Source organism: Eriocheir sinensis, unplaced genomic scaffold, assembly GCF_024679095.1.
Source record: "Eriocheir sinensis breed Jianghai 21 unplaced genomic scaffold, ASM2467909v1 Scaffold5, whole genome shotgun sequence".
Lineage (NCBI taxonomy): Eukaryota > Metazoa > Arthropoda > Malacostraca > Decapoda > Varunidae > Eriocheir > Eriocheir sinensis.
This window is the reverse complement of record NW_026111831.1, coordinates 1,133,623-1,149,285: the sequence shown is the minus strand read 5'-3', so window position 1 is coordinate 1,149,285 and position 15,663 is coordinate 1,133,623. Positions and strand designations below refer to the sequence as shown.

Below are 15,663 nucleotides of genomic sequence, written 5' to 3'. Positions count from 1 at the left end.
GCCCTGCAATTGCATATAAAGGATATCTTAATAATTTACTGCATGTAAATAATGATTAATAATCAAAATAACATGAAATAGTATATAATAACTTGAATGTAATGCTAGGCTATTTAGAATATTAGGCTACCCATGCTGTTTACATGCAACACATCAAAATTCCTTAAATTCCTTATGTATAGACACTTGCAGAGTGGGATGTCACTTTATGTACCTGAATAAGATGAAATATGGGTATCTGAAAGGCTATGAATCGTTCGAGTATGATTAGACTATATTATTTGATATGCAAATTGTTCTTTCGTTTGCTTATATATATATATATATATATATATATATATATATATATATATATATATATATATATATATATATATATATATATATATATATATATATATATATATATATATATATATATATATCAAAAGATGCGGCTCAAGGGCAACAGAGTAAAAAAAAGGGCCCGCTACTCGCCGCTTCTACAAAAGTTGAAAGTAAAGAGTAGCCAAAAGAGAGGTCAATTTCGGGTGGAGAGGTGTCTTGATACATTTTTCTTGAAAGAGGTCAGGTCATAGGCAGGAGGAAATACACACGAAGGAAGGCTGTTCCAGAGTTTACCTGTGAAGGGGATGAAAGAATGGAGATGCAGGTTAACTCTTTGTAGATTATTGATACAAATCAGCATGTTTGCGGTTCACATAAAAAGACGAGGGTTTTTTGTATACACAAACATTCAAATATATCGCTGAAAATATAAAGTTGATCTTCACGCAATCATGAACTAACAATGCGCAGGTGCCACATCTAAGTTCGTGAGAGGACAGATGGAATGAAACGGACTATAATGACTGATGTGGACTTGCATTCATGGATGGGTTCCATAATATGAATTTCTTTAATTTAAAATTCCCATGAGGAATAATGATAATAGGTGCACTTGCATTTTCAGACTATGAAAACATACTAAAGTATAAAAAATGGTATAACACATTTTATAATATGATGGCTTATGCACATCCTCTCCAGCATCTTGAGGTTTATCTGTACTATCTTATCTGGCGCGAGGCATATTTTTGATGGCCTTAGTCGTGCCTCCCCCTTCAGTACAGCAGCCTTCAGTCCACACGGGAACAGCTCTGTGGCTTGTGCCTCACAGTACACTCCTGTTGCTTTAACATGAAACCCCACCTTTGGCAACTGCTTGTAACCCCTTTGGGCTGGCTACAAGTGGCTTCCCTTAACCATCCTGAGATAATGTGTGTTCATAAACACAGTGTCTCTGTCCTTTGCTCGTTTGTACAAAACTTTATGTGATTCTCGACTCACTCGGCTCAGCCTTGTTGGTAAAAATGTTCTCTTCTACGCATCGTGCTGACCTGACATGTGAAGGCTTGGCTCGAGAAAATGTTGCACACTGCTTGTGATACTTTAGATAATTTATAGAAGTGCTGTTGGTTATTCCAGGTTTTCATGCAGTAATAGAAAGCAACTACACCTGTTCCATTTTTTCCTTACAGAATAATGAATTTAGTTTGTGGTAAATTAGATTTTAGTAATCTTTCCATGAATGCAAATTTGTCTGAAACATGGACAGAATGTGTATGTTATGTATATATTTGTATAAAAGTATATTTAATAATTTCTTTTTTCTCTCAGTACTTCTACCTATCTATTCATCCATCTATCTATCTGTCTACCTACCTATCATGTAATTCATATTTATCTTTCCACAAATTTAATTTAATGTTAAACAAACTGCTGGGAGTTGGTGGGGTAAAAAGTTTTTGCTTCCTTGTCCAGCAGCAGCTGTCATCACATCACAAGACTATAGAAACACTTCTGAGAGGGAAGTCTGCACCAGTGTGGGTGTGAGGGGCTCACTGACTCTATCCAGCAGCTCATAGTCAGATTCCTGGAGTTCAGACATTGAGTTGTCAACGCCTTCCTCCTCCAGGGCGGAGAGGAAGGACAGGTCCGACACGCAGCTGTAGTCTCTGCAGTGGAAGGGGCGGCGGCTCCTGGGGCTGCCGAGCCTGTTGGCGTCCTCGACGACAGAAGGCATGTTGGATATCTTCAGGGCTGACTCTGGGCAGTCATCTTCAAGGTCCGAGACAATGTTGTATTTAGACGAATGATCAAGAGTCAGGTCTTGGCATGAGTCAACAGATATATTATTTGCCAGGAGTATTTCCTCAAAGCTGCAGGGATCATTATTGTCCTCGTCACCGTCTGGTGTGTCCCGGCCGTCTGGACCGCCCCGGGCATCCACACTCAGCAGGGGTGTGGCAGCAGAGCCTGGAGGGATAACACACACTCAGTCAGCTCAACAGTCATGGTGTTTGTTATCATGGAGCTGGAACTAGTAGTGATAGCTAGTTGTGCAGTAACTGCTTGAATATCACTGGTGGAAGTAGCAGCAGCAGTACCAGTAGTAGCAGTAGTAGGAGTATAATAAAACCAGATTGGCGAGCCTGTTTTATGTTGTTTGCGGGTCCTTTCTCCTCTGCTCTGCCACACAATCCCAACACCTATATTTTCCTTTCATATGCTAGCTATAGCTAACATAAGGGAGGAAGAGACAGGTGTTGCAATTGTGTGGCAGAGCAGACAGGAGGAAAGGACCCGCAGGAGCCAACACCACAACACTCGCCAATTTGGTTTCACTATAGTGGCAGTAGTAGTAGTAATAATAAAAACAGTTCAACAACATGGTCTCAGTAAGTCCCATGCAATATTTGGCACCAACAGATTTACCAGCAAAAGGGTTTTCCGCAAATTTCCAGTAGATTGCCAACAAATTTTCAATGCTTGCTTGCATGATAACCAATGTTACGGGTGAACCGCTCCATGGGTGTGGCGAGGTACACTCTACGGGAACAGTCTACCATGTTTACATTACTCACCGGCTCCCACGGTGGACAGTGCCGCCACTTAAGGGCCTCGGCACATCACAACCCTTGCTCATACACTTTGATCTGCTTCAATAAGTCGCTCCCTCAATGACCAAAAGAATTATGTGTCCATCACGTGACAAGGTTGAAGTACATGTTTATATTTGGTTCTCTCCTCTGCTGCGCCTCTCAAATATCCTACATCACCATACTAGTCATGTGTTGACAGGATGAGTGGTGAGCTGCTACTCGCTCTTCCTGCCGTGGTGAGCTCCTTCCCTCACACACACTCACTCCTCCTTGCTCCTCTGCTGTACATCTCACTGCCTGCATCACATTATTAATTTTCATATATATATATATTCATTTATTTTTTGTTTTACCGAATTTTGACAAGCATTATGCAAGTTCTACAATCAGTTCTAAGTCTGTTTACCTTGTATAAGAGGTGAGCTGTGACAAATATCATAGTAATGTTTGGCACGAGAGCATGTGTGATTGACAGGCCATTCTCATGAGTCATAGAGAAACCCAGCCAATCAGGAGAGGCCTGACATATATATTGCCAGGCACTGGAGAATCACTTCATTTGAAGAGACTACTGAGGAGCCCCACAAGGGCAGATTTGGTGCCAACATTTTTTATATATATATTCATGACACAAATTACAGTATAGGAGAAGAAAGCTGCTTAAACCTGATTGTAGATGCTATAACTCAAAGAAAATAACATCCACAAACACACAAAAAGTCTCACATGGCAGCAGTGGCGTTCCCTCCATGGGGTCGTCTCCATGGAAGAGGGAGGTGCCCTGGCTCAGCATCAGCAAGTCTGGTGGGGCGGCTGTGGCCCCCTCGCCACCGCAGCCCACCAACGTGTGTGGGCCGCGCATGTCATAGTCATCCCAGTGGTAGCCTGGGATTTAGGAAACACAGACATATATTACCAGGCTTTCTGACACTGAGCCACATGTGGGTTTGTTGACACAGATCCACATTCCTCAGCCTTCAGTGTATGTCAGTGTATTCACAGCGTGCTATAAAGATTTCTATGTGACAGTCCCAGACCCATGATGCTGCAAGAGCTTTCTCCACATGCATCACAAGATGGTGAATATGATGTATGGGATACCATGCAAAAAAAATATTAATCTAATACAGACTATTACACTTAAAGTTGCAACACCTCATTTAGCCTAATTCTCCTGCAGACTTTTATGACTTTTGTAAAACACACAAAAGGAGGAAATTATATTACTACTAAAGTATGGGTAGGTACCTTTCTTCTTCTGCTGGCTCGGTGCTGCGTGCAAGGGAAACAGAAGGCACGTGAGTGGTCATGTCCCAGAGGCTTATATTTACAATGTGCATTCTCCCTTCTCTCAACTTGGGAAACTTACTTAATATTACAGAGCAAATTTATTATTATAGATGAGGTTCAAAAGTTATCATTATATATATATATATATATATATATATATATATATATATATATATATATATATATATATATATATATATATATATATATATATATATATATATATATATATATATATATATAATATATATATTGATGAAACATTTTGTAAGTTGTAAACCCAAAAAATCAATAAAAAATTGTGTAAATCAACAAAAGCACTAGCTTCATATTAACTATGTACTACTTTGGTGCTCTTGCACTAGCTTCATATTAACTATGTACTACTTTGGTGCTCTTGCACTAGCTTCATATTAACTATGTACTACTTTGTTGCTCTTTTGGCTGTGTGATGAAAGAGTGTCTGTGGCCGTCAACCACAACACAAGACTGTGTCAGTAGCAGCAGCTGAAGGAACGGATCACAAAGTTACACGGGGATGAAACACGACAACACTCGTGTTCTTATAATATTAAAAAAGCACGTTACTATCACCATGTTAACTTGTATAGTTTGTCATGGTAAGTGCTACTCAAACCTGAGCCTCAGAAGACTCGCAGCAGTGGCTGGTTATCTCAAGCAGCACAGGAACTCAGTCGGGTGAGTGTTGGCACAGCGCTGCATTGCCTCTCAGAAACCCTTTGGCTGTCACAAAGGTAAAGTGTCACTCAGCCAGCAGCCTGACTTATGATGTCCATCTTTCAGGGTCTTAGAGACTCCTGGGCCACGGGGAGCCCTTGTGTAGGGCCCATGCAAGGCAGAGGGCTGGCTCTGAGGGCCATGGAACAGTCTTCTGGTGTGGTCACTATCAGCTGTGATGGCCTCTTGCGGGTAGTCTAAATGTGCTGGGGCCCGGCAAGCCAGGAGGTGGGGGCTGGGGAGAGGGGGCACGGCGGGGGGACCTGACGCCTGCCCTCTCTCTGCACCCGCCAGGATATAAATAGAAGTTTGTTATTCCTGAGGGTAAAGTCTTGTCGTGAGAGTACGCTGCAAAACCTTCACACTTCCCTCCTCGCTGTGAGGGGAAGAACCTAAACCCCTCACAGAAAGGCTTTTAGTGTTTCCTTGGACAAAATCAAATTTATGCAGATCATAAATTAGAAGCAGGCACCAAATAAATACATGGAGTGAAATTTAATAGAATTTTCATTAGAGTACATTAACCAAGTCAGTGTTAAGCAGGCATGCTATTAGTGCCATCAGTGAGTGACCCATGCTGCAGCAGCACAGCGTGACACCAGGAACCTCTGTGCAGTACAGGAACTGGGCACATGATGCAACCCTGAGCCATCACACAAACAAAACTCCCACCATGACAGATTAAAAATGAAAGATTTTTTTCTGAATTACATATATCTATATATGTATATACTATACTGTGTGTGTGTGTGTGTGTGTGTGTGTGTGTGTGTGTACAGAGAGAGAGAGAGAGAGAGAGAGAGAGAGAGAGAGAGAGAGAGAGAGAGAGAGAGAGAGAGAGAGAGAGAGAGAGAGAGAGAGAGATTCAGTAATCCCTCGCCATATCGCGGTTCACTTATCGCGGTCTCGCTGTATCGTGGATTTTTACATAAGAACATTGGGAAACTGCAAGAGGCCGGGTGGCCTACACAGGGCAGCTCCAGAATCCCCCCCACTACTCACGGTGGGTAAGGTGTAGTTACAGGGGTTACAGGTAGAGGCTTGATCCTCGTTATACCAGCGGTACTAGGCACGCATCCAGTACCCCGTCACCTTACTGCACCCACACCTCACTGCCACCTGTCGTCCTCGTCCATGTAGCTATCCAGTCTACTCTTAAAACAAGCTATCGTCCCTGCACTAACTATGTGATTGCTGAGTCTATTCCATTCCCCCACCACCCTATTACTAAACCAATGCTTGCCTATATCTCTCCTAAATCTATACTTTTCTAATTTAAATCCATTACTGCGAGCTCTATCCTGTTGGCTAATTCTCAGTACTTTACTTATATCGCCTTTGTTGTACCCCTTGATCCATTTGAATACTTCTATCAGATCTCCCCGCACTCTTCATCTCCCTAGTGAATGTAAGTTTAGATGTTTCAGCCTATTTTGATATGGGAGGTTCCTCAGCCCCTGAATCATCTTGGTCATCCTCCTCTGAACTGATTCTAGCAAGTTGATGTCCATTCTGTAGTGTGGGCACCAAAACTGGACAGCATAATCTAAGTGTGGCCTAACTAATGCTAAATAGAGTCTGAGGATGACCTCTGCACTCCTGTTGGTTACCGTCCTGTTAATAAAGCCTAATACCCTGTTAGCCCTATTCCTCGCACTAATATATTGCTTCCTTAGCTTTAGGTCAGAGTTCACTAACACTCCCAAATCCCTTTCACACTCAGACCTGTCTATCGCTGTGGAGTCTAAACTATACCCGTGTAATGGGTTGCGTGTTCCTACACTAAGTACGCTACACTAGGTGATGTTAAAATTCATCTGCCATTTCTCTGACCAAGCTGACAGTTGATTGAAATTCTCCTGCAGTGCTCTAGCATCCTTCCCTGTCCTAATAGTGCGTCCTATTTTGGTGTCATCTGCAAATTTACCTACTATGTCACTAGTTATCCCATTGTCTATGTCATTGATGTAGATAATGAATAGAAGCGGGCCTAAAACTGAACCTTGAGGAACCCCACTGGTAACATTACCCCATTCGGATTTTTTACCGTTAATGGTAACCCTCTGTTTCCTGTCGCTAATCCACGCCTTAATCCAATCAAATACCTTCCCTCTTATCCCATGAGCCCTGACTTTATTTAACAGTCTCTGGTGAGGTACCTTATCGAAGGCCTTACTAAAATCAAGATAAACCACATCATAGCTCTCATCATTGTCAGCTGCCTCGTATACTCTATTGTAAAAGGATATAAGATTAGTGAGGCACGACTTTCCTTTAGTAAACCCATGCTGTGAGTCGTGAATTAAACTATGTCTGTCTATATGGTCCCTAATACTATTAGCTATTATTGACTCAATCATTTTACCTATAAATGACGTCAAATTAATTGGCCTATAGTTCTCCATAGAAGATTTGTCTCCCTTCTTAAATATTGGAATAATGTGTGCCTGCCTCCATGAAACAGGCACGCTATATCGTGGGATTTTGCGGTAAAATAAGCATTTTCTTGCCTAAAAAAATTAAATGATATAAATCAACGTAAGTAGGAACACACCTAAATAAGCACCTACGTCACCCACCTATTTTTTTTTTTGTCGCAGCCTATTGCGCCATTAGTCTTTTCCCTGGTTCACTCCTCCCCCACTTCCTTTCTTTCTTCTCCCTCGCCGTCTCCGTATTTTTCTCCTTCCTTCTCATTTCTTCTTTCTTTTCCTTTCACCTCCCTCCCAGTTTTTCTCTTTTAATCTCTCCCTCCCACTCACACCCTTTCTCTCACCCTCTTTCCTCACCTTTACCTGACCCTCCCTACCACTCTCTTTTAATCTCTCTCCCTCCCACTCATACCCTTTCTCTCCCCCTCTTTCCTCACCTTTACCTGACCCTCCCTACCTCTCTTCTTTTCCCGTCCCATTTCCTCCACTCATTTTCCTTGTTTCCTCCTTTCTCACACCCTCTCACTCACTCACTAGCTCACGCGCTCGCACGCATGCACACACACGCGCGCACACACACACACACTGTACAAAAAAGCCGAGAATAGATATGTCCCAAAGGTAACCAAAAAGGATGTTGGTAAAAAGGAGTGGTTTAACAAAAGATGCAAGGCGGCTAGAAAAAGAAAGGAGGAAGCCTGGAAGGGATGGAGGAGACGAGGAAGAATCAATGCGTGGAACAATTTCAAACAAGAAGGAATGAATATACAACGATTAGAAGAGAAGAAAAACGGAAATATGAAAAAGATATAATCGACAAATGCAAAGACCAACCTAAATTATTTTATAGACATGTGAACGGCAAATTAAAGAATAGAGAAACAATCGATAAACTGAAAATGGATGGAACTACATATGAAGACCCAGCAGAGATGGCAGAAGTGATGAACAACAGCTTTCAAAAAGTTTTCACAAAGGAAGATGAATTCGTATAACCACCAGGCCAGGAAAGAGGAAGGGTTATGCAGGAGATACAGTTAACGGTGCAGGAGGTCAAGGAAAGCTTGAACAAGCTGGATGTAAGAAAGGCGACAGGGCCGGATGAAGTATCAGGGTGGATCCTGAAAGAATGTAGTGAGCAACTTGCAGAAAAACTGCACTCCATGATGAGCGCCTCCCTGAGTGAAGGAAGGGTACCACAAGATTGGAAGAGAGCAAACATAGTACCAATATATAAAGGAGGAAAGAGAGAGGACCCATTAAATTACAGACCGGTATCACTCACTAGTGTGGTTGCGAAGATAAGTGAGAGGCTAGTTATAAACAAGTGGTCGGATTTTTTAGAAAGGGAGAGAATTATCTTGGATTGCCAGTTTGGATTCAGGAGAGGGAGATCTTGTGTCACCAACTTGTTATGTTATTACTCAAGGGTGACATATTTAATACAAGAGAGAGAAGGCTGGGGGGATGGACTGTACCTGGATTTGAAAAAGGCATTCGACAAAGTACCGCACAGAAGACTAATTTGGAAAATTAAAAATAGGGATGGAGTGGGTGATGGACTTATTAAGTGGCTGGAGGACTTCCTAACTAACCGGGAAATGAGGACAATAATCAAGGACAAGGTTTCCAACTGGTGTGTGTGGAGTGAGAGAGAAATGAGAGGACATGGAAAGAAGTTGAGGGCGACCACATGTAGGCGAGATGTGAAAAAGTTTAGCTTCCCAAACAGAAGCATTGAGCTATGGAATATACTGGAGGAGGAGGTGGTTTGTACAAGAAACATTCATGACTTTAAGGAAAAGTTGGATAAGAGAGGATATGGAGATGGGACAGTGTGAGTGTAGCTCTTTTCCCGTATGTCACAACTAGGTAAACACACACACACACACACACACAAGGGGAAATGGGAAGGGTGTGTGGAGGGAGGGGCAAAAGTGAGTCAGGTCTTGTCCTGACCAAAGCCCTGACCTGACTCTCCCTTCTGCCACTCCTCCACACCTTCTGTGTGTGTGTGTGTGTGTGTGTGTGTGTGTGTGTGTGTGTGTGTGTTTACAACTAGGTAAACACACACACACACACACACACACACACACACACACACACACACACAAGGTGAAATGGAAAGGGTGTGGGGAGGGAGGGGCGGAAGTGAGAGTCAAGTCATGTCCTGACTGAAGCCCTGACCTGACTCTCCCTCAGGACCTGACATGACTCTCCACTGTCCCTCCCTCCCCACACCCTTCTTGTTTTCATCCTCTTTATCTCTTCCTGTTTCCTCCACTACTTTTCCTTGTTCTCCCTTCTTACATCTCTATCGGTATTTTTTTCATGACTCACTCTGTCCCTCTCCTCCCTTTCCCCTTCCGTATTTACCTCATTGTGATATAAAGGAAGTGAGCTACACTTATATTGTCCTATCTCTGAGTATTCTTCCGCCCCGCCAAACTAATTCCTGCGCAAAGTTCGTATTTATGAAGCAAATGTCGAAAGTCGAAACAAGAATTATAGTATCATTTATTGGGACCGCGTCATAACGACAAAACGTCATAGGAAGTGTTTATAAGTGTGGGAAAGGTCAATAGGAGTGTGGGAAAGGTTTGTAAGAGTGTGGGGAGGGTTTATAAAGCCTTAAAATACATATACATAATAAAAAAATATAAGGTCGCTACTTCGCGGATTTTTGCCTATCGCGAGGGGTTCTGAAACCTAACCCCTGCGATAGACGAGGGATTATTGTATATATATATATATATATATATATATATATATATATATATATATATATATATATATATATATATATATATATATATATATATAGGCGGTGGCCGAACTGGTAGCGTACTGGGCTCACATTCACCGCGTGATGGACGACGCGGGTTCGAGTCCCCACGCTACCACTCGGATTTTTCAGTCACCGCCGAGTGGCTTAAAACTACCCACATGCTGTCCTGAAGACCACCCATCAACCCGGACTCTAGAGGAAGCCGTCCAAGCGAATCAAGAACGAGTTCCGGGGGGCAGCATGAGCCAATGCAAGATGGCGCCACTATAAACACTCGCCTGCGCCAGAACGGGCACCGACCATCAGGCCCCACCTGGAAGAAGCCTTGGGCCGACCATCAGGCCCCACCAGGAAGATGCCTACCGGCGCAACAGGCAGCGACGTAAAAAAAAAAAAAAAAAAATATATATATATATATATATATATATATATATATATATATATATATATATATATATATATATATATATACACACACACACACACACACACACACACACACACACACAGAAACAATGGTGAGGGACATGGCAGATAAGAAAAAATGTGTCATAATGTTTGGTGTAGAAGAAGAAAAACACAGTTGAAGACTCAGAGGGAAAGTTGTGAGAAGAATAAGGTGAAAAGTGTATTGAGAAATTTAAATACTGAAGAAGAGGAAAAGTTTGAGGAAGAAGTAGATGAAATAACAAGATTGGAAAGGTATGAGGAAGGAAAGAACAGGCCATTAAAGACTAAGTTAAGATTCCAAATGACAACAGAAACCATCCTAAATAGGTTGTGGAGATTAAACAACTCTGAAGAATACAAACACATATATGTGAGGAGAAATAAGACGGAGGATGAAAGAATGAAGGTAAAAGAAATGATAAATGAAGTGAACAAAAGGAATGAGGAAAGATCAGAGGAAGATAAGAAGAATTTTTTTGGAGAATGAAGAACAAAAAACTGATGAAGTGGTGGATAGGAGGCGAAGAGAGGGAGTAATGGTGTTGATATCCTTTCCCTTCCTCCCTCCTTATTTTCACATATTCATTTCTTGCTATCTTAAAGTTTTCTTTATTCCTCTGGTTCTTTTCAATCTTTTCCACGCTCTGTCCCTTTTTTTCTTTGCGCCTGCACATCTTGCATTAAACCAATCTTGCTTTCCTCTTTCTATTGGTTTATATAATGGGACATTTTTTGACTCCTGTCTCATATGCCTCTATGAAAATATAATATTTTCCTGCACTTCGTTTGTTCTTTTTAACTTTTCCCAGTCCAGTTTTTTGTAATATTTCTTGAGATTTTCAATGTCCACTTTCCTGCAGTTTCTCCTTTTTCCTTTGTACGATTCATCTTCCTCAGTGACGTCCTCATCGGTTTCCAACTCTATTATTACATGATCACTTTTTCCCGTGGGACACACCTATCTTAACTCATTTAACAGGTGCACTCCCTTCGTCAGCCCCAGGTCCAGTCTTGCTGGCTCGTCATCACTCCTGTATCTTGTATTTTCAGTCACCCACTGCATCATTAAGTTTTCCGTAGTCAGTTTTAAAAATCTCTCTCCCCATGCCGTGTGTGTGTGTGTGTGTGTGTGTGTGTGTGTGTGTGTGTGTGTGTGTGTGTGTGTGTGTGTGTGTGTGTGTGCAAAAGATGTAAGGTACCAATTTCTTTTTCTCCTTTCTCATGCTGAAGATTGACTTTATGGCTTGAATAAAATAAATCCATTAATCTGCACAAGTTATCAATGCTGAGTTAATATTTTTTCTTTACTTATTATTTAATTCTCAGAAATCAATGGCAAGTCAATTTTTAAAATGGCAAATGACGACTGAAACACGGCAGATATACTTTTTGAGGAGTAGCTAAGTTAGGGAAGGGGGAGGAAGGAGGGGAGTGAGAGGGAGGAGTGGAGGAAGGGTGGGAAAGGAAGGAGATAATGGAGAGGTAGGAGGAGATGGAGAGGAGGGAAAGGAAGGTGATGAAGGAGGAGCAGGAAGGGAGGAGGAGGGAGGGGAGAGAAAAGGTGGAGGGGAGGGAAAGGGGAAAGGAAGGGAGAAGAGGATAAAGATAGGGATTAGGATGAAATAAGAGAGGAGTACAGATGGGAAAATGGAAATAATGATAATGGTAAAGAAAATAATGATGAAAGAAATGCCTATTGAGAAGAAAGCTAAAAAAATAAAGAAATAAAATACAGGGGTCTGGAAGGGCTACATTAACCTGGTAGCAGCGACGGACCAAATTTGTGGCTATACAGTGTAACAGCAACGGGCCAAATTTGTGCCATGATGTAAACTCCCAAAATAGATAATACATAATCTGATCACAAATGCTTTGATATATATTATGAAATGGTTTGTGTGAGGGGTGATTTTTTCTCTTTTTTTTCGCTTGGTGGGACCATTAAGAAACATGATTCCCGCTGCTACCGGGTTAAGAATGCCATACCTGAAGAATCGTCTGAAAATGGAGACTGCCGGGCCGAGGAGGTGTGGGTCTCGCCGAGGTTGGTCACCAGGTCACAGCCCACATCTGAAGAACAACGAGGACACGTGAAGTTCTGGTCCTCACAATCTGACGCACACCTAACACCTCAGATACACATAAAATAGTGCAGTAAGGAGAGGAGACACTCAACAGGGAAAAGGGGATCAAGTTGCAAGTTATGATATAGTTCTGGTCCTCATGGTTTGGTGCACACCCAACACCTTAAGTACAAATAAACACAGGCCAGTAATGAGAGGAGACACTCAACAGGGGAAAAAAAGGAAAAGGCCCCAATTCTCCCCAAGCCTTTGAATAAATTACTCCTAAATTGGTGACCTGGCCATCCCATTCTTACGGCAGTGAGGTCCCCCAACATCACACTTGACATTTAATTTCTTAGGTGATTCGTCAAAAGTTGAGTGTAGAAATCTCTGGAGACAGACACTGACGATCTCAGGGCGAGAATCACAGCTGCCATTGAAAGCATGGAAGTGTTGCAGTGTACATGGCAGTACATAGAAAATATAAATTAGTATGATGATATTTCCATATATGTTTTGGCAGCTACTGCTCAGCATTCCCTTAGAAGGGTTGCCACAGCAGATGTGTATACACATGCAGTGAAGAAGGGAAAATACTTAAAGCATCAAGCTGCCTGTGCTCCTTGCACTGCTCTAGGGCTGTGAGGTAACAGTGAACGGTGAGCTGATGCCTTCTGTAACGCACACCTTGGCAGGACTGCTGGGCATCACTAAAGTGGCTGTGTGTCAAACTACTAGCTATCACTTTAGTAAACAGGAAAATTAATCAAGGCCTTTTTTTACCTTCATTCCCTGTGCATGCAAACTTTTGCTCTATGGGCCTATGACTCACTCCCCACAAGTCACCCCTGCTCACTGGGATGTATCTGCAAGAGACAACTCTTGGTGAGGCAGAGCACAGGGAGGCCAACAAGTCTTGTGCCCTGAGGGAAATGACTGACCCTGCCAAGACTTATTTCCAATGGTAAGGGAGCTGTTGTGGAGGCTTGGACATTTCCAAACCACTGGCCACTATGGTTATGAAGTTGTCCAGCACTGGGGTAGTACTGGCACTAGGGAAAAGGCCAATGTTGTACCAATATTTACAAAGGGGGATAAATAAGCTGTGTCTAATTACCACCAACTGGTTTAAAGTCAGTTGTAGGGAAATCATTTGTGTGTTACAGCTAGAAATATTCATGACCACCCAGACAAATACAATCAGATTACTGACTTCCAGCATGGGTTCACGAAGGGTAAATCTCATCTCACTAACCTTATGTCACTTCTCAAAAAGGTGCATGAAGGGGCAGGAAAGGATGAAAATTATGATGCTGTTTATGTATCTCACTTTAAGTTGAGCATTCAAGACTTAAATAAAGTCAAAGCACATGGGACAGAGGGCTAAGGTTTGGGGTGGATCAGGAGGTGACTAAGAGACAAGACGCAGAGAGTTCAAGTAAACACAGATAAATCAGACTGGGTGTGTGTTACTGATGGCAGCCCACAAGGTTTAGCTTTAGATCCATTGCTATTTACTATTTACATCAATGATCTTGACTGCAGTGCAACCAGTGACATCAGGAAGTTTGCGGATGACACATAAATAGGACACTGGCATTGCAGGGCGACCTAAATGCACTGTATGAGTGTTCCCATAAATGGATGATGCAGTTCAACATGGAGATGCTGATAATTTTAACCCGGTAGCATCGATGGGCCAAATTTGTGGCTTTACTGTGTAGCATCGACGGGCCAAATTTGTGCCATGATATAAACCTCCCAAAATAGATACATAATCTGATCACAAATGCTTTGATATATATTATGAAATGGTTTGTGTGAGGGGTAATTTTTTCTCATTTTTCTCGCTTGGAGGGACCATTAAGAAACATGATCCCCGCTGCTACCGGGTTAAGTGTAGGAAAAAATGGTCTTCCAAATAGTTAAAACAAATAATGAAACCAAATAATGAAAACAAATAAATAAAACAAGTCTTGGTCATTCTAGGCATGTGTGAGCCCTGACATTCAACCCCCAAATCAATGTATTACTGCCCTGAAGCACACAATTTTTTAATTTAATTTTTACAGCAAGGGAGGCAGCTCAAGGTCAAAAAACAAAAACAGCAGCAAAAAGGCCTGCTATATGTACACTGCTTCGACAAAAGAAAAAAGAACGAGAGGCCAGAAGCGAGGTCAATTTTGGGTGGATAGGGGTCTTGATACTCTCCACTTGAAAGAGCTCAATGCAAAATAGTCTTGGGCTGTATTTCTATGGGCATCAGCAACTGGCAGTGCAGAAGTAATCCTAGTTGTATATTTGCCACTGGTTAGACCCTTCCTGAATAAGACTGCTCAATACTGGTGCCCCTATTAAAGAGAGGATACAGTTCCTTTAAATTAGTACAGAGGAGAGACTAAAGTGATCCAAGGACATAGAAACGAGCTGTACGGGGTGACTGAAAAACTTAACCTGGTAGCAGCGACAGGCCAAATTTGTGGCTTTACTGTGTAGTAGCGACGGGCCAAATTTGTGGCTTTACTGTGTAGCAGCGACGGGCCAAATTTGTGGCTTTACTGTGTAGCAGCGACGGGCCAAATTTGTGGCTTTACTGTGTAGCAGCGATGGGCCAAATTTGTGGCTTTACTGTGTAGCAGCGATGGGCCAAATTTGTGGCTTTACTGTGTAGCAGCGACGGGCCAAATTTGTGGCTTTACTGTGTAGCAGCGACGGGCCAAATTTGTGGCTTTACTGTGTAGCAGCGATGGGCCAAATTTGTGGCTTTACTGTGTAGCAGCGACGGGCCAAATTTGTGGCTTTACTGTGTAGCAGTGATGGGCCAAATTTGTGGCTTTACTGTGTAGCAGCGATGGGCCAAATTTGTGGCTTTACTGTGTAGCAGCGACGGGCCAAATTTGTGGCTTTACTGTGTAGCAGCGATGGGCCAAATTTGTGGCTTTACTGTGTAGCAGCGACGGGCCAAATTTGTGGCT

The 15,663-nt window shown here is 42.3% G+C and overlaps 1 protein-coding gene across 1 annotated transcript in view; it reads right to left on the bottom strand.

Annotated features, from left to right (window-relative positions):
- Positions 1-1,828: 1,828 nt before the first annotated feature.
- The window catches only part of LOC126992691 (fat-like cadherin-related tumor suppressor homolog), a 35,227-nt gene continuing 21,392 nt past the window's right edge, over positions 1,829-15,663 (bottom strand). Inside the window, exons 13-15 of the mRNA XM_050851495.1 lie at positions 12,609-12,692; positions 3,651-3,809; positions 1,829-2,298 (exon numbers count right to left, since the gene is read on the bottom strand). Of these exons, the coding sequence (XP_050707452.1) occupies positions 1,829-2,298; positions 3,651-3,809; positions 12,609-12,692 (713 nt within the window). The remainder of the gene's footprint in view (positions 2,299-3,650; positions 3,810-12,608; positions 12,693-15,663) is intronic.